The sequence below is a fragment of the Polypterus senegalus genome, chromosome 16, assembly GCF_016835505.1.
Source record: "Polypterus senegalus isolate Bchr_013 chromosome 16, ASM1683550v1, whole genome shotgun sequence".
Classification (NCBI taxonomy): Eukaryota; Metazoa; Chordata; class Cladistia; order Polypteriformes; family Polypteridae; genus Polypterus; species Polypterus senegalus.
Genome location: NC_053169.1, coordinates 15921857 through 15947536, shown reverse-complemented (window position 1 = coordinate 15947536; position 25680 = coordinate 15921857). Strand labels below are relative to the sequence as shown.

At 36.8% G+C, this 25680-nt stretch overlaps 1 protein-coding gene across 2 annotated transcripts; it reads right to left on the bottom strand.

The window, feature by feature from the left end:
• Window positions 1-3090: 3090 nt before the first annotated feature.
• Window positions 3091-23808, bottom strand: arg1 (arginase 1). Of its 2 annotated transcripts, XM_039738462.1 has the most exons (8): window positions 23659-23808; window positions 21596-21668; window positions 14198-14372; window positions 10093-10252; window positions 8531-8625; window positions 7217-7321; window positions 4517-4656; window positions 3091-3937 (listed from the first exon to the last, which is right to left on the bottom strand). In XM_039738462.1, exons 1-8 carry the CDS (start codon window positions 23770-23772, stop codon window positions 3777-3779), a joined length of 1023 nt encoding a protein of 340 aa, XP_039594396.1. In that variant the 5' UTR covers window positions 23773-23808; the 3' UTR covers window positions 3091-3776. The 2 variants fall into 2 exon arrangements, with proteins under 2 accessions (XP_039594396.1, XP_039594397.1); XM_039738463.1 differs by lacking the exon at window positions 7217-7321.
• Window positions 23809-25680: the final 1872 nt, after the last annotated feature.

Genomic DNA, 25680 nt, shown 5'->3' with positions numbered 1-25680 from the left:
GGCACGTCTTCCCCGTAATCCCTCCAGCCACAACACAGTCCCAAAAGCACTCATGGTAACAAACACAACCCTTCTTTTGGCACCACCACTCCTCCCTGGCAACCTCGTCCTCTTCCTCCCGATTCTGGCCCTGAGTGGTGGTTGCCGGTCCTTTTTATAGCCCACCAGGAAGTGCTCCAGGTGCTTGATTAAAGGTTCCTGATTGCACTTCCTGGCGAGGCTGTAGAGTTGTCCAGGCTGGCTCCGGGATCCATCCAGCACCCACTGGTGGCTACCCCACATCCCAACAGGGCTGCGGAGAACTCCATCTCCCATGGAGCCCTGTGGGAAACTGAGGCATCATCGTCTGCCAGGGAGGCTGCCACCAAGCGTCCTGGGGGAGGTACTGAAAAGCCCATATGTAGAACGGGCTTGCTTCACAGCCGGGCATGGGACCCGGTCGCCCGCCACAATATTTATTTATCAATTTATTTAAAGAACATCTGTAAAAAACAAATTTCCACCTGGGTACAAATAAATCTATTATATAGTGCCTTTCACTACCTATCTATCTATCACAATGGGCATTTGTCCCATTTCCACTTACAGGGCAGCAATAAGGGGAGACCTTATAGCCCCAAAACACAGATGCATGGCTTATCTCATTTTTTCAAAGTGGATGCTGCACCAGATCCATAAGCAGCACCATCATAATCTATTGATGGTTATTTTCTTCTTTTGTCTTGTTATGGCATTTAGCAGACCCACTTAGGGGTCTGCCAATATCCTCATAAGATCTGTTAACATCCTTTTTAGCTAACCCCTCTCATTCTTTTCAACATCCTAAGATCCAGGAACTGACACAAAACACATATAATATACACAGATCAGCCTTAATATTAACAGCACTGCCATTAATGCAGCATTTCTTAACCTTTAAGTATTTGCGACCCGAGTTTTCATAATAGTTTTAATCGCGCCCCCCCAACATTTTTTTGAAAGGTAGATGCATATTTTATTATATCTGCTTAACTTTTATCGACATTTATCTAACTCTATATTTATTGTTCTAGTATCAGAATGTAGTTTAAGTTAATTTCTTTTGGTTTCAACACATGTTTTTTCGTATTTTTGATTCTTGTTTTCTTTTTTTCACATCTTCGCGCCCCTCTTTTGTTACTTCACGCCCCCTAGGGGGCCCGCCCCACAGGTTGAGAACCACTGCATTAATGACACCTGTCAAGGGGTGGGCTACTGTATATCAGGCAGCAAGTGAACAGTCAATTTTTAACAGTGGTGTGATGAAAAAGGGCAAGCCTAAGAGTGTGAGCGACTGTGACAAGGATCAAATTGTGATGGCTAGATGACTGGTTCAGAGCATCTCCAAAGTGGCAGGTGTTTTGGGGTGTTCAGGGTATTCATCTTGTGGAGGCTCTTTTGAGAGGTAAAGGAGGTTATCCCCAGTATTAGTCGAGTGCTCTTAAGAATTTGCTCTATTTATATCTAGCCAGTATTTTTTTTTAAACCTGCTTCATGAAATCCTCGCTCCTCCTCCAGAGATGTTATGCCATGTTTGAAGGCCCAAGAGCTGTTGATTGTGGTGACTCGGATTGAAGGAGTGCTTGGTTGGCTGGCATGGACATGACAGACACTAATTGAGTCTGGAGATATACAAGGACTTTCTGTTGAACGTGAATTTGACTGAAGGCAGACAGTAGAGAGAGCTGGAGAGAATGGAGATGAGAGGGAAGGGCTTTGGTTTTACTTGGCATCTCAACTGTGTTATGTGTCAGCCTGGGTTTATACAGTATGTATTTTCTGATTTATTGTTGTTTTTTTATTTTTGAATAATTATTTTTTATAATTTTATGTAATTTCTATTATGATTTTTTAATGTTTATCTACCATGTCTTTAAATGTTCTTATGTTCCTTGAATTCTGTGGGTGGAAGCCCCCGAGAGGCGACGCCACCCCTGATGTCAGTACTGCTGGGTCTACCTTCAAGATTTATATGCCTGCCAGCATAAGAAGCTCAGTAGAGGAGCAGTTAGTTTGTGAAACAGTCATTTGTAAGTTACGTTTGTTCTGATTTTTTCACTTTTTTTGTCTTCTTTCTTTGGATTTTGCTTTTGGATTGTGCATTGGGATTTGCTTGCTTTGGATTACCCTTAAGGCAATTTTTTTTTTGTTGTTTTGAACATGTTCCTATTTTTGTTAATACATTTTCATTATTGCCTTTGTTCAAGCCAGGTTTACAGTCGCCCTCCCCACAAAGGGCATTTTCTTGATTTATTTTGGGGCGTATAGTGTATGTTTGAGTTTTAAAAGCCTTTGCCCATTGATAGGCCTGTCTACACCCGAAGCCAGTAAGTAGCAGTTGGGGGACTGATTTGCTTTTGGTGTGAGCCTCTTCAGGGTGGTCAATAAAACACCTGGTCTGCTTTTGTGGCTTATTTTAGAGGTCTCACACCCTTCCACCATGTTTGAGGCTCCATCTCATAACAAACTGCAAGACAGAACAAATATCTAGGCCAAGACAACCAGCACATTTCTGTTTTTTACTTTGTGTTCTCTCTCTTTTGTGTTTAATTTAAAATAAATACACACCTTTTCTATATATTGTGTCTTAGCTATTATTACTCATGATATATTATTGATATAAATGGGTAAAAAAGGCCTAATGTAGACCTGGTAAGCACTCCATGAGAAAACAGCACGTGTGTCTGTGAATGTACAGGTGGTTGGCAGTTCTGCTGCTTTTTATACTGTTGTATCAAGGACACACTTCAGAAATGGCCCATGAATTGTTGGTGTCGTCCTGTGATTAACAGCCGGTGAATCACAGCAGTGGAAATGTTGCAGCATGGGGCTCCACTACAGAAAGAAGTTTCTAATCAGTTACTTAATAACTAAATAAATAAACAGGTCAGTAACCATAAAATAAAGTAATAAACATACAGAATTAAACAAGCAAGTGCAACAGCTAGGGTTTTTTCCAATGCTGGTTCACTTTGAGAAAAATATTTTCTAGTACATTAGTCACATTCAATGAGCTGTACTCAATGTACTGAATTTGTTTTATGTAGTATATATAAGAGATGCAAGCAGTAGTACAATTTATTATAATTTATTATTTTGTAGAAGGCAGCATTTTATATGCCAAGCTTTTAAATTTCCTTTAAAGTATTCATTAGGAATAAATAGCAAAATATATATTTGTAATTTTCTATATATACAGTAAAATATAAAGGGATTGCCACATTATTAGATTTCATTTAAATATTTAGCAAAATATAACATATAAAAGGGATGCATTGTAGCAAATTATTATGCTATTTCAGATTTGTTAGACACCTTTCTACTGATTAAGCTCACATATCAAGAACTGTAAAAAGATTCTAATGCCCCTACTGTTGTGAATTTTCCAGGCTCACTTCTTCTTATTTCAGCAATTTAGTTAGGATTACATTTGCATAGTTTGTTAAAATATATATCAGTTTCTGCTCACACCAATAATTTTGCAAGCTCATGTTAAAATTAAGATGCAATAAAATTGTTAAATATTTCCACATTTAAAATCTGCAAATAACGTTTTCTTTTTTTTTTTTATAAAAATGTATTTAAAAATTATATTCATTTTAGTGGTAATACTATATCTACAAATTTAGCCTAGAAACAGAACAAGAAATTGTTTAGCAAGATAAACAGAATATCTACAGTTCTCATTTCTCTGTTTCAGTGTTTCCCAATGTTGACAATGCAATGATGGCTCCCAACATCAAACCACTTCTGTTATATCAGGGTTCTGGTAGCTTGTAGTGACTGGGATGAGATCCTCCCCGAACATATCCAAAGCTGCTTAATATAATTCCAAGTGCATAGTTCACTGTAGATGCCACCTCCTCTGTCTTTCCTAAATTTGGATTGACCTCAACAAGATCTAATACAGAAAGCAGTCCTGAGAAAATATAAGCAGAGTGCAAAGATGATGTCGTATAATACAATACTATCTTGTGATGCTGTTCTGGTGGTGGAAATGACAAAGCAGACACTCTTTATTAAGTAATTGGTGCTTTTGTTTCCCCTGCAGCTTCTGACTGACTGTCTTGGTGTCAGGCCCGTTTAAACCGTGGCATGCTTTTGTATCATCTGTCGGCTTCCAAACGACCTATGAGTGATGATGGATATGCATGTGACCTCTGGGTTATCTCTCTTTGGAGTGCTGCACAATGGGTAAGTGCTGTTACCACCATAACTATTTATATTATAGTGATTTGTTATAAACAGCTATAAAAATCTCTGTAAATTAAATTACGGCTTAGATTATTGCATACCATCAAAGATTAAAACATACACTAAGGAATATTGGCAGAAGGAAGGTACCTGTGCTAGTCAACTGATTGATATTTTTAGCTAATATTCTGATTTATTAATATTTCTAGGGCAATAGAGATGTGTAATCATACACCTTTCAGTCAGTGAGTTTAACACAATCTCACTCTGCACAGTTAAAATAAAAAATGTTTTGTCTTTTTACCAGTTTTGTAGATTTCTTCAGCCAAGTATACACCTTCCCTGTAGGTCAAGCCCCCCACCATAGGCGTCCCAGTTGCAGGTGCCAAAGAAGGATCTATTGCATCAATGTCAAAACTGAGGTGGATTGGCCTCTTCCCTTTGCTTTAAAAAAAATAATAAACAAATACTTTCATTCAGAACAGAAAATGCGCATGCATAAGTCTTAATAATGTAACCAGATTTTATTTAATAATTAAAATCAATCATACGTAAAGAAAGGGCAAGCTAGAACTTCAAACCAAATTCTGTATACTGTGTCAGTCAGACATGAACAATCTACAGAAATAGTTCATTATTTTTTACATTTATTTTGTAAACTTTATTTTCTGTTTTAATGATAAAGTTGTTACATGTTGTGTCGTTAAAAGCGAGGATTGTGAATTGCAGCCTCATCTTCAGCAAGTTTGACCTGAATTTATTGAAATGTTAAATTCCTTTAAATATAAACCTGTGGGGGAACTGGACAGAACTGGGCAGAACAGGCACCGATCTTATCCATTTTACTCCCACCTACAAGCTTGGATTAGATGACAATAGCTCTGTTATTATCCAAGCCAAAAGTACTTGTGTGTGTTTGTGGGTTATTGTTTGTTACAATATTTACATTTTCCTTGAACTTCTGTACAGTCTCAGTTTGCCATGGTTGCGAAAACAGTATCTATCTATATATCTATTTATCTATCTATCTATTTATCTATCTATCCATCTATCTATCTATCTATCTATCTATCTATCTATCTATCTATCTATCTATCTATCTATCTATCTATCTATCTATCTATCCTGAAAATAAAATGATGAAATGAGCACACTGGGTTAAGCATCGGTAAAGATACACCATGTTCTTGTGATTTCAGAGGTTTGGATATTGCTAGGTTTTATGTGGCATGTTGTTTTATGTGCAAAGGCCCCACCTCTGATTACATTCTAGCAACACTCTTTTTCATTTGTTATAATTGTGTATTTCTTTGCTGATTTCAAGAGGCCTTAAAATGCTTAACTATGCTAACACATTCCTTTTGCAAATCATTTACATGTGAAAGAATAAACCAAGCAGACCTTAAAAAATAAGTGGTTTGTACCATAAGAGTGATTACCTTCTGACTGATTGAAAGAGCTTCTTCTTTTTTCAACAAATTTATTTCATCATTATATTGAAATAACATTAAAGACATCATGTGAACATTAAGACATTTGTTCGCTAACACTACATAGTTATGCAAGCATATTCAGAGCATTGTCAGAATATTTAATTACTTTGAAGTGAAGATAATAGACAAAGTAGATATTTACACATTTTTGACATTTACTTTTTTGTAGTTTTATGTCATCTCTGGCTAAATCCACATTCACATTGCTGTATTCTCAGGTATTACATTGCACAGTATTTGCTGTATTTTATATAATGGTGGAATGCTACTTTTTGAGAAGCATATAATGAAAGCAAGCTCAAGATAAAATTAGGGCTGTCTGATAGAATAATTAATTACAATTCTTGCCAAATACTAATATTAAAAAGTTGCTTTAATTTGAGAGAACTTAGATTTTTGTATAAAAAATTAAAAACATTGAAAGCTAAATATTTTTTCCAGGCTGTTGAATTATTTACACATATTTAAATGTGAATGTAATGTAGGTTTGTGTGTGAGAGTCTCCTGTGGTAAACTGGCACCTCATCCATGGTCATTTATTGCCATGCATCTAATGCTGCTGGAATAGGTGTCATTGAACTGGTTTAAGCAGGCTGGGTAATGGGAGAACATACTGACAAGTATAACAAAAAAATGGATGCAAACATATACCAGAATAAGAAAAAACTACACACAAAACAAAGCAAAATGTCCCTAGTGTAAATACAGTGACAGTGCTCTCAGCAAGCAAGAGCCTGACAGGGACAAGGGTGCCACCAGGAAGACACAGGATAGCATAAGGTCTACCCACAACAAAACTCCACAGAACAGAGAGTGGAAGCAAAGTAACGCATTCAAGTGTCATGGGCAGGGAGGAATGGCAAAGACATTAGTGTTCTCCTTTAAAATTGCTGCAAGCAGGTAGAAGAGGAGTGGGACAGTGTTGATCCAATGGGCTGCTGATGAGGGTAAAATCGGTAGGGTAGGTGACTTTCAAGGCTCTTTAGAGTCTGGGCAGTCTCATGGTCTGGAATCCCTACAAATTTTATTTTTTGTTGTTTTCTCTGTCCACCCTGGACATCGGACCTTACTCTTATTCTATGTTAATTAATGTTGACTTATTTTATTTTCTTATTGTGTCTTTTATTTTTCTATTCTTCATTATGTAAAGCACTTTGAGCTACTTTTTGTATGAAAATGTGCTATATAAATAAATGTTGCTGTTGTTGTTGTTGTTTAGGAAGAGCAAGTGAAGCATCAGGTGTCTTGTTTTGTAATTTATTTTATACTTTGTGGTCTACCCTTGTTAATTGCTTTCTGTGTGTCATCTTAAATAAGCACATCAAGTTTATAGGTGAGACACCTGTTGGTACGATGGTGCCAATTATTGTTACAAGAGGTAAAATCTTCAAGAGGAAAATGCAAAACTGTTTTATTATTTTAACTAACTGACATTACAGGTAAATACCATATTTAATGTATTTGTTTTCAAAGAAAACTCTGGACAGGCACATTACAGTAGGAGAACGTACTTGGTTAACAGATAGTCACATGTCTCCTCCATAACTCGGCTGATTCCAAGGTGGTCCAGTTCCCACATTGAGAAGGACTTGATACCATGATGCTGTATTATGTAGCTAGTATTTGTATTTAAACACACAAGAGAAATTTGATCAATAATAAAACATAACCTAGGTAGCTGAAACAGAAAACTCTGAATTGGTTATGACACAGTCACTTCTGTGTACATTAAACTATAAGCAGTAAATACAGTCAGATGAGGAATAACAATGATATGTAGAGTGATAGAAAAGCACAATGTACAATGGGCATATTATCAAAGCAAAAAGCAAATTCACTTAAGTTACATAACTGAAAGTATTTTTTAATTAAATGTAAATTATTTAAGAAACTATTTTTGTGTAGAATTACTTCCTACTCATATGCAAGTCCCCCTGATTGATTGATTGATTGTAAAGATACTTATTGTGCATCAACCTTTTTAGCAATTAAATTCTACATTGAATATAATCTTTCATGGCCTTCTGGCTGCAGTAAGTTAAATGTGGAAACAAAAAATAATTTACGAAACAGATAACAGGTTTAACCCTGGAGGCTCTAGGTTGTATTTTTCTGAAATACTGATAAGAATGTTACAAAATAGTAAGGATCTTTTAAACACATAGATAGATAGATAGATAGATAGATAGATAGATAGATAGATAGATAGATAGATAGATAGATAGATAGATAGATAGATAGATAGAAAGAAAGAAATATATATATATATTTCTCCCAAGAAGGAAAGTTAGTAACATAGTATATCATTCCTAAATCAGCCCATTCGGGGTTGTGGGGGCGGTCCAGGGTCTAACACTGAAGGAATAAGTCATTAGTAAAATTAAAATAAACACTGAAACATTAAATACAAAATAAGTTTATTTGCATGAATGTATTACATTAACTTTTGCTTTCATTTAATGTTTAAAACAAAGGAATTCATTAAATTACTATACTGTATACTAATCAGCAAAATTTCCTTCAGAACTTAAGGATCTGGACATAACCTAACGAGTTCAGCAGTTCCTGCAAGAAATGAAACTAAAACAAATGCATTACAGTACACCTAAAGACTATTCAATATGGTTGTGATTTTGTAAACTGTACTGTATTATACAGTAAATGCTCCTACAAAAACCACTGGTTCAAATCCTACATGTAAGTAAGTACAAGTGGGAAGCTTTCATTTAAACTCAACAACCTGAATGTATCATGTTCATGGTGTGTAATTTATATTAAAAGGCATTTAGTTAACTTGATTTTGTCTGAAAATAAGAAACACCTACTGTTCTCCTGGGTCAAGATCTCTCAGTCCAATGTATACAATGTCTTTGGCTGATATGCAAGGTTTGATCCAGGAAAAACCAGGCATCACTGGTATCTGTTTAAATAAAGCACTGTTTAAAAATGTAAGCTTAACTATGGGTAAAACCCAAATTCTCTTAACTTGTTTAGTCCTAATTGCCTTGAAAGAACTACTTCTCAGATTACGCTCAAGAAACATTTAAAAATGGCTCACATGTAAAAATGAGTTTATCTAACATGTGACCACATTTTTCATTTTACACAGGTATAATAGTAATTACAGTAAAAAGTTCACTATGGTTTAATAGCAGCATACAAGACCTTATCAAAAATAATATACAGAACATGAGCAACCAAATTGCAGGTATACCAAACAGCAGGAAGATAATGAAAAGTAGAATGCTGCTCTAAATCCTATTCCAAGAAAATAGAAATAACGTGCATTCTTTATTTAAATCAGTGGCTAGTTCAATATGTAAGAAATCTTCACAATCATACAAAATGAATCCTAACATTGTAAGCACTGGTTTTGTGATTTTTATAACAGATGGCTAATGATAAGAAAGCAGTCACAGTGAGGCATTATAAAGGTGTATTCACCTCTGCTGAATAATTCATTGGTTAAATGTACTTGTCATAGAGAGGATATGCAGCTTTGTTCATAATGGCCTTTAGTTTGGTCTAAAATAAAACTGTGGAAATCACTATAATGTGCTTTTCTTAACCCTCTTCAATTCTGTATTTGTTGTTGCTATCCAGATTCTGGTTGCCATGGAAAAAGACAATGTAATGTGGCGTAAGCAAGGTTAGTGTCTAGAACTTTCTAATGAATTCACCTGTCCCAATTTTCTTCAAGGTCTTTGCTTGCCTTTAGTTGTCCTCTATTTATCTTCTTATATATCACAGAAAATTATTTCAGTAATTATGGATGTTCCAATTTATCTGCTGCAGATATGACTGCAGTTTTAACTCTTTGAACATCATGTATATTCATATTAATCTTTTCATAGAATTAACCAAGAGAATTAGCAATTGAACAATATGATTTTTAAATAAATGTAATTAAAGAAATGTAATGAAAATTAAAGATTTAAATGCCTCTTCTAATTGGATAGCATATTATTTAAAATCAAATCCATTTAACTGCAGCTGGAAAGTTTTACTAGAGATTGCATAGTTATATTTAAGGTGTACAATTTTGTTGTATACTGAAGACATGTCTGTTTGCATTTTTATGATATTAAATAGAGGATGCTACAGAACTAGCGGACAAATCCCACAACATACCAGAATTTGAATTCTTGTATTTTGTGTTTGAGTGTAGTTGCTTTATCTATAGGCTTCAACTTCCTATAAAGTAGACAGATGGATTGATTTCACATGACTCTAAAGGGTAGTCATCTGGCTGAGAGTGACAAATAAGTTATCTAATAAAACATTTCTCCATCCATTCACACGTTCACTATCATAGCTACTTGCACATGTTCAGTTCAAATTAGTAATATGAGCAAAATGGCTGTGTTGTCACAGTTTTAAAATTTACCTTGGAATGGAGCTCTTTGAGAAGGTAAGAGACAGGCTGCCCATGAATATTACCAGTGGGAGTAGATAGTGGGGTGTTAATATCTGCGTGGGCATCAACCCATACTACACACAAATTGTTTTGGGATCTTGCATGTCCAGATATAGATCCAATCGCCAAACTATGGTGTAAAAGGAGACACTGGCAATCAATCTTCACTCTATATATAGGTTAATTTAACTTATGGTGACAAAAACATATAAAAGATTCCATTCTCATTATTTATTAAAAAACATCAAGTAAGTAACAAAGATGCTTTAGAAATGATTCAGAGGCTTGTCAAAATGTGACACTGAAATGGTTTTAAAACTGCATTAAGGTCAGTGTCATACTCAGTCCAAAATGAAGGCTCACTTGGCAAGATGAACAGCAGAGGGATTAAGGGGAGAAATAGATACAGATGCAGGGTTTGGAGGGAGGTGGAAAACCGAAGTACTTTGTGGCACATTTAAAATAGGGAAGTCACCTCACCTGGTAGACTGTGTTCAAGACATATACTGTTAAACAGAAGGCAGTATATAATATGCAGTGCTATGTAAAAGTATAGGCACCCATCTGAGGCTGCATGATAATTTGTTCTGTCTTCATCAGAGAATATCACAGCAATATGCCATTTTTTTCCTACAGAAATGTAGACAAGGGGATGTTTATCAGACCAAAATTCTCAGTGTAGAATTATTGAGCTGTATGAAAGAAAATAAAATGTAAAAAATGGGATGTGCAAACGTTTGGGCACCCTTTTAATTACATTAATTTGAAGACCTGTAGTCATTTAATGCTGACAGGTTGCAGCACAAAATTGCTTTGATTAGCTCATTAGACCTTAAACTACAAAGACAGATGCAACCAATCATGAAAAAAGTTATTTAACATAGGTGAATTCCTAGTTGTGTTTGTCCTTGGTTCTCTGTTAGAGAGTGGCAACATGGGAACCTCTAAAGAACTCTCAACTGACCTAAAAACTAAGATAATTCACCATTATGAATTAGGAGAAGGGTACAAGAAATTATCACAAAGGTTTAGACAATCTGTCTCTACAGTCAGAAATGGAGTTAGGAAATGGAAGGCCACAGGAAAAGTCTTTGTGAAGGAAAGATGTGGTAGGCCAAAAAAAAATTATTGACGGGCACAGCCGAAGGCTGGTTATAATGGTCACAAACAAACCACAGACCACCTCCAGAGAGCTACAAGAACATCTGGCACCTGATGGTGTCACTGCACATCGTTCTACAGTCTAGCACACTTTGTACCGGGAACAGCTCACTGGAAAGGTGATGCGCAAAAAGCCTTTTCTGAGTACTCAATACAAGAAGAGTCGTATGAGGTATGTAAAAGTGCACCTGGACAAGCCAAAAACATTTTTTAAAAAAAGAGTGCAGACAGATGAGACTAAGGTACAGTTATTTGGTCACAACCAGAGGTGCTATGCATGGCAATAAAAAAAACACACAGCATTCCAGAAGAACTTGCTACCTACTGTAAAATTTGGTGGGGAGTCCATCATGATATGGGGCTGTGTGGCTAGCACAGGTATTGGAAACCTTGTTAAAGTTGAGAGCCACATGAATTCCTCCCAGTATCAGCAGATTCTTTACAAGAATGTTCAAGAGTCAGTCACGAAGTTGAAGTTATACCAAGGTAGGATGTTTCAGCATGACAATGAATCCAAAGCACCGTTCAAAATCTACCAAGGAGTTCATGCAGAGGCACAAGTACAATGTTCTAGAATGGCCATCCCAGTCCCCAGACCTGAACATCATTGAAAATGTATGGATTGTTTTGAAGAAGGCTGTGAACTGCTCGGAAGCCATCAAACCTGACTGCACTGGAGGCATTTTGTATGGAAAAATGGTCCAAAATACCACCAGAGAGAATTCAGGTACTTGTCAGTGGCTATATGAAGCGTCTATATGCTGTTATTTCAGCAAAAGGGGTCTCTACTAAATATGGATGAGATTTTTCCTTTGGGGCACCCAAATTTATGCACCTGCCTATTTTTGTTTAAGTGCACATTAATTTGGTTCTGTTGGTCCAATAAAAAATATTTCACTACTGAAATGTTTCTGTTTCCATAAGGTATAAAATATGTTAAAATGAAGTTGCTGCCTCAACAGCTTAGCAAGTTATAAACTGATAGTGATTTTTATCAGAGGTGCAGAAACTTTTACATAGCACCGTATATAAGGTGTACAGTATATGTGTCTATCATATACAGTACATTATATACAGTAGAAGAGCAGTAGTTTTGTTTTTTGCCATGTTTATTTGGTATTTGTGTTCTCCCTTGTTTATTCCACCTTTTGTGTTTAAATTTGATAGTAAATGCACTCTGTCTGATAATCCTGGCTCATTGACTGTTATTCTGTCACTGCAAGAGTGCCCCCTACTGTTCTGCCATCTATAAAATTGTTAACATTTTAAATATAAAACCTTAAGACAAAATCAAGCTGGACTATATAGTTGTCAGGAGCTTCTGTGGGTACACAAGGACACACCTTCTTTTTAAAGTTCTTTAATTTGTTTTATTTTTGATAAGATATAAGAATTACAAACACTAAAAAATAATATGGTAATCTTCTGTATTTTGACACTTCTCCTCTTCCTTCAAATATGAAGTAGTTTTGAACACATAAAACTAGTTCAGCTCTTGTCAAAGTTAACTCTTTTAAACCATTGTAGTGTTTTGCAATAATTCTTACTATTAAATTAGGTATGCAAATTAAAGATCAATTAATATAGAGTCTGCGGTGGGTTGGCACCCTGCCCAGGATTGGTTCCTGCCTTGTGCCCTGTGTTGGCTGGGATTGGCTCCAGCAGACCCCCGTGACCCTGTGTTCAGATTCAGCGGGTTAGAAAATGGATGGATGGATGGATTAATATAGAGTTCAAAATATTTTTAGAAGTTGGAATTACTAATATGATAACAAAGCTTGTTCTAAAAACAAATATCTATTAATTAAATGTGAGTAGTAAAATATTGCATACCACATGAATTATTACCATTAAAATCTTGTTCTTTTATCCCTGTCTTATGAGGAAACTTCCAGTATTTTATTTTAGAACAAAGAAATTTGTGTTTACTGTATTCTGATGTATGGCATCTTGGCTTATCTTCAGATGTTTTCATTTTAGCTTCATATTTGAAAGTGACCAGAAACTGCCATTTCTAAGTATGTTCTCTTTAAGTTACATTTTCATTGCTGTACCAGCTGACACTCTAATGCTACTCTCAAGAGTGACAAAAAGAGACTAAATGGCATATTTTAAACATTGACAAAACGTGATTCCAAGAATGTAATTTAATATGCTAAAGCTACATTAAAGTATGTGCTTTCTTTTATAAAGAACCACTAAAGCAAAGTATTTAGTGATCCATTCAAGGTGCAATTCAAAATACAGTGTTTTGACCTTCTGACAAAGCATAGAAATGGGATTCTGGGTATCATTCAGGGGACAGCCACAGAAGGAGCTTGTCAATTGGTCATCCCAGGCAAGGAAAAGGCCTCTTGTATATGGTTTAGGATATGGGTAATCACCTGGGGGTACAACTCCACTTTCTTTTATTTTTCAATCCAATGAAAGGTGTCAGTCCTTGTAACTTGGGATAGCTGAATGGTCCTCATACCTTTTCTATTTCCTTTCCTGCTGAAAGAAAGCTAAAAAAGAGAGTGGCACTTGCTGGTTGATGCTGTGACATGTAGGGGATTATTAAAGGATAATAATATGAAATTTTAACTGGTACAAGGATCCTATAAGAGACAGAGATATTTTGGGACTTCAGATATATCAGAAAACCATGTAACAGAATTATCTGGAAAGACCAATTATACATTTGAAAAAGTGATTGTAATATAGCAATTACCAATGAGCTACAACTTTTTACTAAGCAATTACTCACGCATTATGGCTCATTAAATTTCACAGGTTACTAAAGAAATTCAGCATGCAACAAATAATAACATACTTTGTACAAGCTCTTAAATTTCAATTCTTTTTTCAGAAAAGTATAAGATATGGTTTAAAAAATATTTCATTAGACCATGTATGTAATGGATATGAAATAAACCTGTGATCCCCTCCAAGCACAAGGCAGGTGTGTCCATCTTGCTTCACAGTATTCACCACATTTGCAAGCTGTTCGTTGGCCCGACCGACTGTTTTGGGCATTTTCACAATTCCAAAAGGCTTCTCATCAGCAAAAGTCTCAAATTTTAAGTTACCATAATCCTGGACACGACATCCTTAGTAAAAAAAAAAAAAGAATAAATAAATATATGCAGTACATATAGATAGATAAGTAAATAAAACTTACTCCTGAAATAAGCTTTCATCACAGTAACATTCAGATTTGAACCCAGTTATGCTTTCATTTCACTCTTACGCTTTATGAAATTTGACCGATAAATTTGCTAAAGATTTTGTTTTTTTTCATACCAGATTACAGGAGGATATTAACAAACACAAAAAAAGAGAAAATAACATGCTGATACTAAAATATATGAAACAATTTAATCAGCTGAAGACGTTATTTGGTTACTATATGACCCTGGGGGTGCAGAGACATTGTAGGTTCTTACGAGTGTAATCAATCATCTCGATATATATATAAAAGCCAACGTCTGTCTGTCTGTCCGGTTTTCATGAGAGAACTACTTAATGGATTTAGATCAGGTTTTTTTTAATATAATTTGCTTGAATGTTCTGGTTGATTTTGCAGCTTCTCTCATTGTGCTAATTAACTAATCTGAAACAAAGGCTGCGGGCCGAGGGGAGGAGGAAAGCGTGACGTTAGGAGTGGGGACCCGGACGGGGCCCTCTTCACTCATGTGACAGTCTCCATTCGAGTCAGTCCACCTCTCACCAAGTTTTGGAGCGTACGTTGCCTACATTTAGCTAGTGATACCTGTCTGTTTATTGATTTTTAAAGTTTTTCCTGTTTCACTACTACTCGGGCGGAGCTGTGTGGGACATCTAGTTATTTTATATACTGAAAATGCATATATGCAGAATACTAAATGCATAATTAACAAGATTAGGAACTACAAATGGTCAAAATAATGTAAAATACAGTAGAAATAGTTAACTAAATACAGAGAGCATCAAACACAGATACATGAGCGCTTCTGAATATTAGCATCAACAGACTTACTTTTATAAGAGTTCAGCTGTAATATGAAAAGTGTGGGTAATTACACTGTGATATTCTTCTTAGTTTCATGAGAGCTTTAATTGTTCTAACATAATTTAACAAAATGGTGATACATATTTCAAATGTGTTCTGAGTGACAAGGGATTAAGGATTATCCTAACATCCACGAACTTTATCTGGATCTTACTGTACTTCCAGATGGGCTTAAAGTGGAGAAAGGCAAGCAAACTGTGATTGCCTTTACTACACTATTAGCACGTAGACTTGTCTCGCTCAAATGGAAGAATCCTAACTCGCCTATTTTAAGTCAGTGGGTAACTGATGTTATATACAGTGGAACCTCGGGTCAAGAACGTCTTGGACCACGTACAAATCGGGTTACGACCAAAATGTTTGCCAAACTTTTGCATCTGTTCACGACCACACACTTGGGTGACGAACAAGCCAGTTTCCCTTCTGGTTCGTACACGCCGATGATTTCCGCACGTGTTCAGTCTCTCCCTGTGCAGCGAGCGAGAGCTGGCCGCGTAAGGCCAAGAAGGCAGTTAAAGAAGGCTTGTTTTTAAATCGACTGATTCGAGTATTGTTTTAACCTCGTTGTACTTAATGAAGACTTTTTGCTATTGGATTTTAACCTCCACTTCACTTCTGTTTACAGTGATCGGTTTGTAGCATGCATTGTTGCAATGTTACTTTTCTTGGTTCTTTCTTAAATTACGAATTTTTCAAATGTTCATGTTTTCCCTGTGCTTAAAACTCATTAAAAAAAAAGTGTTTACAACATATTTCAAATGTGTTCTGAGTGACAAGGAGTTAGGGATTATCCTAACTTCCACAAACTCTATTTAGATCTTACTGGGTAGACTAATATTTAATATTTTACAGTTTAATGTATAAGATCCCAGAGAATACACAGAGAATAGCAGCAGGTAGATGTATTGTAATCGACTGAAGTTTTTATTTATTGGGATATAAAAAGACTCATTGCAACAAATGGAATTCTGTTCATCTGGTCCTGTTTGCATTGTAACTGTGACATGACTACTGCAGTCAATGTGAACAACCTAGGGGCAAACATTGGGTAGGAATCACTGATTGTAACAACTGGATAATTCATCAGCCATTTGAGACCAATAATTTTAAATATATTAGTAAAACTTGGAAGTGGTCTGCAGAAATTGTATGTTATCTTTATGAATTCACACATTTCAAATTTATTTCATTTGACAAAAAAAACTTTCATAAAAATGTTTCCAAAACTAAAATATGTGTATTAAAATTAAAACTTCAGCTGCAAAGTAGCACAATAAGTAGTGCTGCATCCTTACAGCACATAGATTCCAGTTTGATCCTTAACTACACTATATGACCAGTAGTTTGTGAACATCTGTCCATCACACCTATATGAGCTTGTTGAACATCCTATTCCAAAACCATGGGCATTAAAATTGAGTTTGCCCCCCAGTTGTGGCTATAATAGTATCCACTCTTTTGAGAAGGCTTTCCACAAGATTTTGGACAGTATATGTGTGTATTTTCACTCATTTAGCTAAAACTGCATATTGAAGTTGTGTACTGATGTTGGACGAGAAGACCTGCATTGCAATCAGTATTTAAATTCACCTCAAAGATGTATAGTAGGGTTGAGGTCAGGGCTCTGTGCAGGCCACTTGAGATCCTCCATTTCTTTATGGATCTGGCTTTGTGCACAGGAGTACAGTCATGCTGGAACAGAAAAGGGCCTTCCCCAAACTGTTGACAAAAAGTTGCCACTTGCATTAACAGTACCCTTCACTGAAACAAAGGGGCCTATCCCAAACCCTGAAAAACAATTATCTCTCCTCCGCCAAAATTCACAGAGGGCATTATACAGTTCAGAAGGTAACGTTCATCTTACATCTGCCAAACTCAAACTCAGATTTGATGATCTGACTGCCAGAGAGTGAAGTTTGATTCATCAATCCAAGGAACACAATACCACTGCTCTAGATTACAATGGTGGAGTGCTTTTTCACCACTCTAGCTAACATCTATCACAGCACATACTGATCTTAGGTTTGTTTTTGGCTGCTAGGCCATGGAAACTATTTCCTGAAGCTCCCAATGCACAGTTCTTGTGCTAATGTTTCTTCCTAAGGCTGTTTGTACTCTGTTGCAAGTGATGCAACAGAGGATAGGTGATTTTTACATGCTATGCCCTTCGGCACTGGGTAGTCCTGCTCTGTGAGTTTTTATGACTTATTCCATTTTTCCTGGGGGTCTCTTTTGCTATTCTGAGCTCAGGAGTCATCTTCTGCACACCTCATATTAGTCACAACATCTACTGGGACATATATAAATACACCCATACATACAGGGTTGGTTTTAATTCCAGTTCCAACTGTCCTAGATCAACTCTATTCCAAAAAGTAATATTCTGTAGGAAAACAACAATTTCATTTAGGTAGAATTTTCACATGAATGTATATAAAATAGGGCGGCACTGTGGCGCAGTGGGTAGCACTGCTGCCTCGCAGTTAGGGGACCTGGGTTTGCTTCCCGAGTCCTCCCTGTGTGGAGTTTGCATGTTCTCCCCGTGTCTGCTTGGGTTTCCTCTGGGTACTCCGGTTTCCTCCCACAGTCCAAAGACATGCAGGTTAGGTGCATTGGCGATTCTAAATTGTCCCAAGTGTGTGCTTGGTGTGTGGGTGTGTATGTGTGCGCCCTGCCCGGGGTTTGTTTCCTGCCTTGCATCTTGTGTTGGCTGGGATTGGCTCCAGCAGACCCACATGACCCTGTAGTTAGGATATAGCAGGTTGGATAATGGATGGATGGATGTATATAAAATATTGTAGTGACCAGTTAAGTTCAGGGTTGTTGTCTTAACTACTCAAATGTTCATGGTGACTTTTACACCTGGTATAGTTATCCTGGTTGTCATGCACAGCAAAAAACGCACCTTAGTTGATTGCTCATAGGCTTGGTGTATGGATACATTCTAAAAGCAATCCATACTCTAAGTCAGAGCAACAACCTGTTAGGCAGCATCTGTTTCATTAAATTCAATGTAAATTTACTGCTGAAAACTCCTGGATACTGTGCAGACAATTATTAAAGTCTTCCTGATGGATATCTTTGTCGTGGACCAGTTTTTACACATGCCGCACATACAAGTATGACAATAAATTAATAGTATATACAGTATATTGCGTGGCATGGTGATGCAGTGGTAGTGCAGCTACCTAGCGATAAGAATACTGGGTGCTCTCTACGTGAAGATTTTCATGTTCTCCCCATTCCATGTGGGGTTCACAGAAGGTACTTAGCAGTCCAAAAGGTAACATTCAACTTGCATCTGCCAAAATCAGATTTGATGATCAAGCTGCCAGATAGTGAAGTGTGATTCATCAATCCAAAGAACACATTTCCACTACTCCAGATTACAATGGTGGAGTGCTTTTCACCACTGTAGCCAACATTTAGCATTGTGCATACTGATCTTAGGTTGGTTTTTGGCTGCTAGTCCATGGAAACCATTTCTTAAAGCTCCCGATGCACAGTGCTTGTGCTCTTGTTGCTTCCTAAGGCGGTTTGTACTCTGTTGCAAATAATACAACAGAGGATAGTTGATTTTACGTTCTATGCCCTGCTCTGTGATTTTGTGTGGTATACTACAGTACATTGTGGCTGAGCTGTTGTTGCTCTTAGAGATACTTCCACTTCATTACATTAGCATTTACAGTTGACTGGGGCAGATCTAACAAAGCAGAAATTTCACATACTGACTTGTGCAAAGGGTGGCATCTACTACTTTTAAGGTGCACTTGATGAAAACTATTTTGTCCAGCCTTGCTTTATTTCTCTTCACTTGCCCTAATCTTGAATACTTACTTCAGTATTAGGCCATAAATGTTCCTTACCTGTACATTACTGTATGTATGATGAAAAAATGTTTTTAACTTTTTTCTAAATATTATTTAATTTTTATTAATAACAACTTGAGATTGGCTTTTTTATTTGAGCTATGGAGTTTTATTGTGTTAACAGATTGGTGTGTTTTGTTTTTGATATATTGTCTCTTCATGTGTATTCTGAGGTTTTTCCTTTTGTAAAAATGAATACAAGTGTAAATCGGTACAGTACAAACACATGCTGTGTCCATCCGCTTATGTTTTATTATCCTTTTCTGGGCTGGGATAAATCATATTCAATTGGGCAGCAAAAAGCAAGTGGTAGAAGTCAGTTCTGAAAACTGCATATTTGAAAATGGATAGATGTTTACTATTTAAAATGAACATACTGGGAGACAGCTGTGTATATCTGAATTCTATGCAAGTAAATTAAAATAATGTTGTTCTGTTAATGTACTCAAATGTTTCCAGTTTGCTCTAAAAGGCTTCTGTGTTTATTTTTGGAACCAGGATTGATAAACCAGGGTCATTGTCATCCTCACTCTGTGTACTCAGACACTGCTTGCTATTTACATTTCAAAAGGCAGTGCATTTCACTTAATGTACTGAAAATAATTTATGGGGATAGTTGGCATATGGAGAAACAGACAACTCTTCTCCAGTAGTACCACATGCAGACACAGTTCAAAGATTTTCCTTTCTTAAATTATTTTCTGAAATCTAAATAGTCATCCTACTAATTTATTTTCATTATCCAGTTAATTTCAGTAGAGACTGAGAGGACACAAACAGGGAATATCCTGCCATTAAAAGAGACTTGAGGTAACACTCTTGAGACAGATTCAGTGTTCTTTTTTGTATATTGTGACTGTAGATATGATTATTTTTTATTTACTGTAAAATTCTTGGAATTTTAGGTGTCAATAGATTAACAAAATAAACATTGCCTTTTCAGAGGAGCATTTTATTGTATACAGTATTTTAGTCTCTCATTTATGTATTTATGTGAGGGATTCAAAATCCTTTTGGGTTGATTGATTTCAAAGGACTTTAACCTGAAATGTGTTGTGCATGACTTAAAGCTTAAATTTAAAACCACTCTTTAACTAGACAGCACAGTACAAGAGATAATCTTTAACTGTGCAAGGAAAACATATTGAAAAAAAAAAATCTTTAAACTTGTGAGTTTTTTTTTTTTACATTTGTTTGGTAAATATTCTGTCAGTGCTTTATTCAGCTACTAATATGTTCATGAATATGGCTATTTATTTATGTATTACTTCATTATGAAAGCACTTCATGCAGAACTGCATGTAAGTGTGGAGGATCCTACTGTTTACTACTATGAACTGATCAGCATACTGGTCTGCTTCATAAACAGCATTCAGTTTCCTTGTTCAACATAATTATGGCATTGGTTCTTGTAAAATAAATCTAAGAAAAGCGATCAGCATTTGATAAAAATTATTCATTTAGTTTTTAAGTTTTTTAACAAAAATGTCTTCTAATTAAATTCATATAAATACACCAATTTCTAAAAATGAATAAATTATGGTATTATTGTTGACGTCTGTGAACATTCTGAACAGGCAAAACACTTTTGTGATTTAAATTTTGTACTCTGTAAATGCCTATCACAACTTTATGTATTAGTAACTTTGCAAATTGTAACTGCATTACCACTTTACAGGACATTTATACTAAATATGATATATACATACACAAATACACACACATGGTGTTTAAATATCAATGATATACTTGACAAGTTAATAGATAACTCTGAACTGAAGCAACTTGAGTCAGTGTGGGTGTGTGTGACAACCCCAGCCAGGATTGGTTACTGCATTTGTGGGATTTGTGCTCTCTGACCGTTAAGTTCTGTACTGGTAAAAGCTGGTTTAAAGACTAGAAATTATTTGTGTGTGTGTGTGTGTGTGTGTGTGTACATGAGCACACCACGAGTGACACAGGATGCTGTAAATTTAATTATCTAAAGATAGGCAGAGTATAAAATGGGCAAGCAAAAATCCTAGAAGTCCACCCTCTTTCTTAATCCACTTCTTCTAGTTAAAGAATTAAAGACCTAACCCATCAGCGCTGCAGCACACGCTAACAGTTACATGCATGCATATTCTCAAAAACTGAGACTCTTTAAAGGCATGTGTTAACATGGCCCCTTTATTTTAAAATTAACAAAGAAAAGTAAAGTCCTACATAAATTGACAACCCTAATAATCATGCAGATTTATAATAAATTAAGTTATTTTTTAAGTACTATACAGAAAAGCAATATCTACATGAATAAGACACACACCTTGTTTCTTAAATTAACAACCCTAATAATCATGTAGATTTATAAATTATTAAGTTATTTTTGAAGTACTATACAGAAAAGCAATATCTACATGAATAAGACACACACCTTGTTTCATAAGCTTGTCCACCAATCCGGCATTATATAGGAAATCTGGACCCTTTTCAACACCAGCCTTTCCCTGTTAAAAAAAGATGTTGTATTGTTCCCAAAAAGATACTTTACACATAAAAATCCAATTCAGTAACTTTAAGCATTGAACCCGTTTCATCCATTATAGGGATACTGTATAAGAAAACTACTGCTGCAGTACTGGAAGCACAAGACTTGGATGTTTTTCAGTTATATTTGAAATATTTATCAACTTACACATTTTTGCAGATAATCATAAAATAAGCAAATATAGCAGAACTGCTGCTAGAAGCAATTTTAACATGTTTTGCATTATATTTACATATACTACAAGAGCCTTTAAAAAATAAAATACAAGTGACTATATATATGTGTGTGTGTGTGTGTGTGTGTGTGAAGTGTGATTGCTTGTTTTAAAGTACATATATGTATTTACACTTAGCATGGTTTTATCTTGACTACAGAATATATGAGGGTAGCAGAGCATGCAGCACAGAGGTTAGCTTCTTAACAACTCTAATGCCATGGATCTGAATCACTGCCATGTCACAGTCAGCGTGGACTGTGCTCACTCTCCCGGGTGTCTGCATTTTTCCTCCTAAATGTCAAAGAGATGCAGGTTAGTTTAATTAGCAGCTTCATTTAAGTGAGTGTGACCTGTAATTTTTTGGCACCTGACCCAAGGTTCATTCTTTACTTGCACCCGATGGTGCTGAGACTCAGGCAGGCCCCATGTGGACCAGGGCCATCTTAACAGCATTATCGGCCACCGGGCAAAGCAGTGCAGTAGGGCCCCTACTCAGCAAGTCACAACATACATAGAGTAGCACGGGGCCCCTATGCTTGATGGGGCCTGAGGCAACTGCTCAGCCTGCCCATGCATTAAGACGGCCCTGCTGGGGACTCTGAGGTGGACTTGATGATTTTAATAATGCTTTAATAATTGTGTTTATTTTGCCTTGCTTGAAACAGAAAAAAGAATTTTCCATCCATCCATCCATTTTCCAACCCGCTGAATCCGAACACAGGGTCACGGGGGTCTGCTGGAGTTAATCCCAGCCAACACTGGGCACGAACCAATCCTGGGCAGGGTGCCAACCCACCACAGGAAATAAGAATTATGATATGTAAAAATAAATTGAAATACATCATTCAGCTCTTTAACAGCGTGTGCCATCATAAGCACACAAAAATACATTTCAAAGTAAAAGAAAACCGTAAGATTCAATACAAGATCATCCTAATTCAAGATAAATATTCATATTTAGTATGCCTATATTTTACGCAAAGGACATATCGCACGCAATCATAAAAGAATAAAGTTCAGATTCACCGTAATTGTAACTATTATAAAATACACTTTCTTTTCATAATAATGCTTATAATACACGTGTGCCGAGGACCGCAAAAGAAAGCAGTAAATCACATTCACTTTCTAAAGCTGGCATTTCCTATACAAAATAAAACAGTACAGATGTCTATCAAATATAATGCACAGCTCAAGTCATATTAAGCAAACTACATACATTGCTGACTGATCAAAATATTTAACATACATTTTTATATTGTACTGATATGAATGAAAGAAGTAATTAATTCGATTGTCGGCTGTTATCGATCCGATATACGTGTGTGTGATTCTAAATCCAGTCATGTGCCTGAATGTCGTCCGCAATGCTGCTGTCTTCCTTGCGCATTTCGTGCAGTTTTCGGAAATTTGATGGTTGAGGGTATAAATCTGTAAATCAGAGAGTTCTGTCTTAACGGAGATGAACCATACGAGTGCCTTAAAATAAATAAATGAACACATACTTTTCTCGCAAGAAACTAAATGTTTTGCATGATTCAAAACTCTTCTAAAAGAGTCCGGTCACAACTGGAAACAGTATAAAGGACATTAGAAATAGGAGACAGGAATGCATCCATCCTTTTAAAAGCTGCCTAAAACTAAGCGAGGGGTTTGGTGTAAAAAGACAAAAAATAAATCCCAGCTCCCGTGAGGGATGCAGGTAAGGCTGCGTCACCTGCTATATGCTCACCTGCCCTTGAGAGATCGGCACCCCGACGACTCCTATGGAGTGTTGACATCTCCCGCCGCTGACGAACCGCGCGGTCCTCAGCGCCCAGCGCGTCGTGCGCAGCAGACGCAGCATCCCGCCAAGTGGAGACGCAACTCTAGGCGGCGGGGCGAAGGCGCGCACTTAGTCTCTCAGGGGCCGGAGCGGAGGCGTCGACGGAGAGCGTCACACCGGAAAGGTGGCAACCACTTGAGATGTTCTAAGGTAAAGCTGTTTGCTGTTTATGAAAGTCAAAGAAAAAAGGGAATTAGTGTTGTCGAAGATAAACTTTATGACGTGACCTAAAGTGATCCGCTTGGCAAAGTTGCGATGGAAAACATAGCGCAGTGTGCTGTAATTCTGTGAGCTGCTAGTATCCAGTTAGCAGCAATCATCAATCAATGTTTATCACCGCGATACTCAAGTTTTTAACGTGCTCACCAAAACACTGTACATTTTTAGTTTATTACATCGTTGTGAGGAAGATAACACAAGTGATGCTTGCGTTTTCTTCAGGAGGCGCGAGGCCAGCAGCACATCCACACAGATGCGTAGGCACCTGCTAACGAAACCCCGCTGACAAGCACGCACACTTGGATAAGGACTGAAGTCGCGCTGGAGTTTTTAACGGATCACGACTGGGCGAGATCTTGGTTGCTTAGCAACACATCTGCGTTCCCTTCGACTTGTCCCCGTTGCTCTTGGTCTGCAGAACGGGACCAATAACAGATGCCTACTCTGCAGCAGTCATAAAAACTGAGAAGGGTATTGCTGCAGACCGGAGACATTATGGGTGGATGTAGAGGCAGGATAACTGTGAAGCAAATTCGACTTCAGCAAATCATATTGTGCCAATTCAGAACTTCAACGAATGAGATTGTCGTTACCGTGTGACAATCAAAACCTCACCTGTGCAATTATCAACTTTTGATGTTGTCTATCAAGTGTAAAGGTAATTGACCGCGACATTTAAAAATTACGATTGTCTGACGTACACAAATTTAATATTTGATTGGCTGAAGTCGAAAATGATATGTCACGCCCATTTTACTCCGGTCTGCAGCAATATCTACAGGTAAAAACTCGTCACTTTTCCAGTCTTCTCATTAACTTCGCAGGAGTCTCGTAATCGGTAAAGGAATCACCCAGCAAACTGAAGTGAGGAACTGAAGTTACTTCTGTGGAACAACGCGCCACTGCCCCCTCCCCGAAGCAAATATGTTGCAGCCTAGTAAAGATGCTGGGAAGATGACGAGAGTTCTACAAGAGCATCTTGTTAATTGAGACATATTTCATCCACTGTGGAATGCCCCTTTGGCATGGGAGGGTGGTTTGTATAATGGGAGTTTTTTTTGGCCTTGAAAACTCACAGGGACTCTGCTTTGTTGAGCCCTTGAGCAAGGCCCTTAACCTGCAATTTCTGAGCTATTTGAGTAGTGAGACAAGCGCTATATAAATGCAAAGAATTAAAAGAATTAGCTATCTGACATAGTTTGCATAGTCTGCAATTATATTGGACATTTGTTCTGTTATAAATACCTCTCCTTTAGTTTTTACTTTCTTTTTGTTACTATGTTTAGCTATTTATATTGTAAAGCATTTTGAATTAGTTTCACATATTAAAATGTGTTATAGAAAATAATTGTTGTCGTTGCTTGTACATATTCTATGTAGTGTTTTTACACCTTCCCCAACATATGTTGTAGTTATGAAGTAATATGTCAGACAACACTGGCAAATTATCCGTGGAGGGGACGCATACAGTCAAGTACATAAGAAAAACAACAAACGAGAGGAGACCATTCAGTACCTCAAACTTATTTTTTACCTTATAACTAAGCTGCCCCAGTATCTCTTCCGGATTAATCTTAAAGGTTGTCATGGTTTCGATTTCAATGCAATGTCTTGGTTTGTGTCAGATCCTCACAACTCTTTGAGTAAAGAAGAGCATCCTGGCTTCATATACACTTCCCCTTAATCTCCACTGGTGTTCTCAAGTATGCG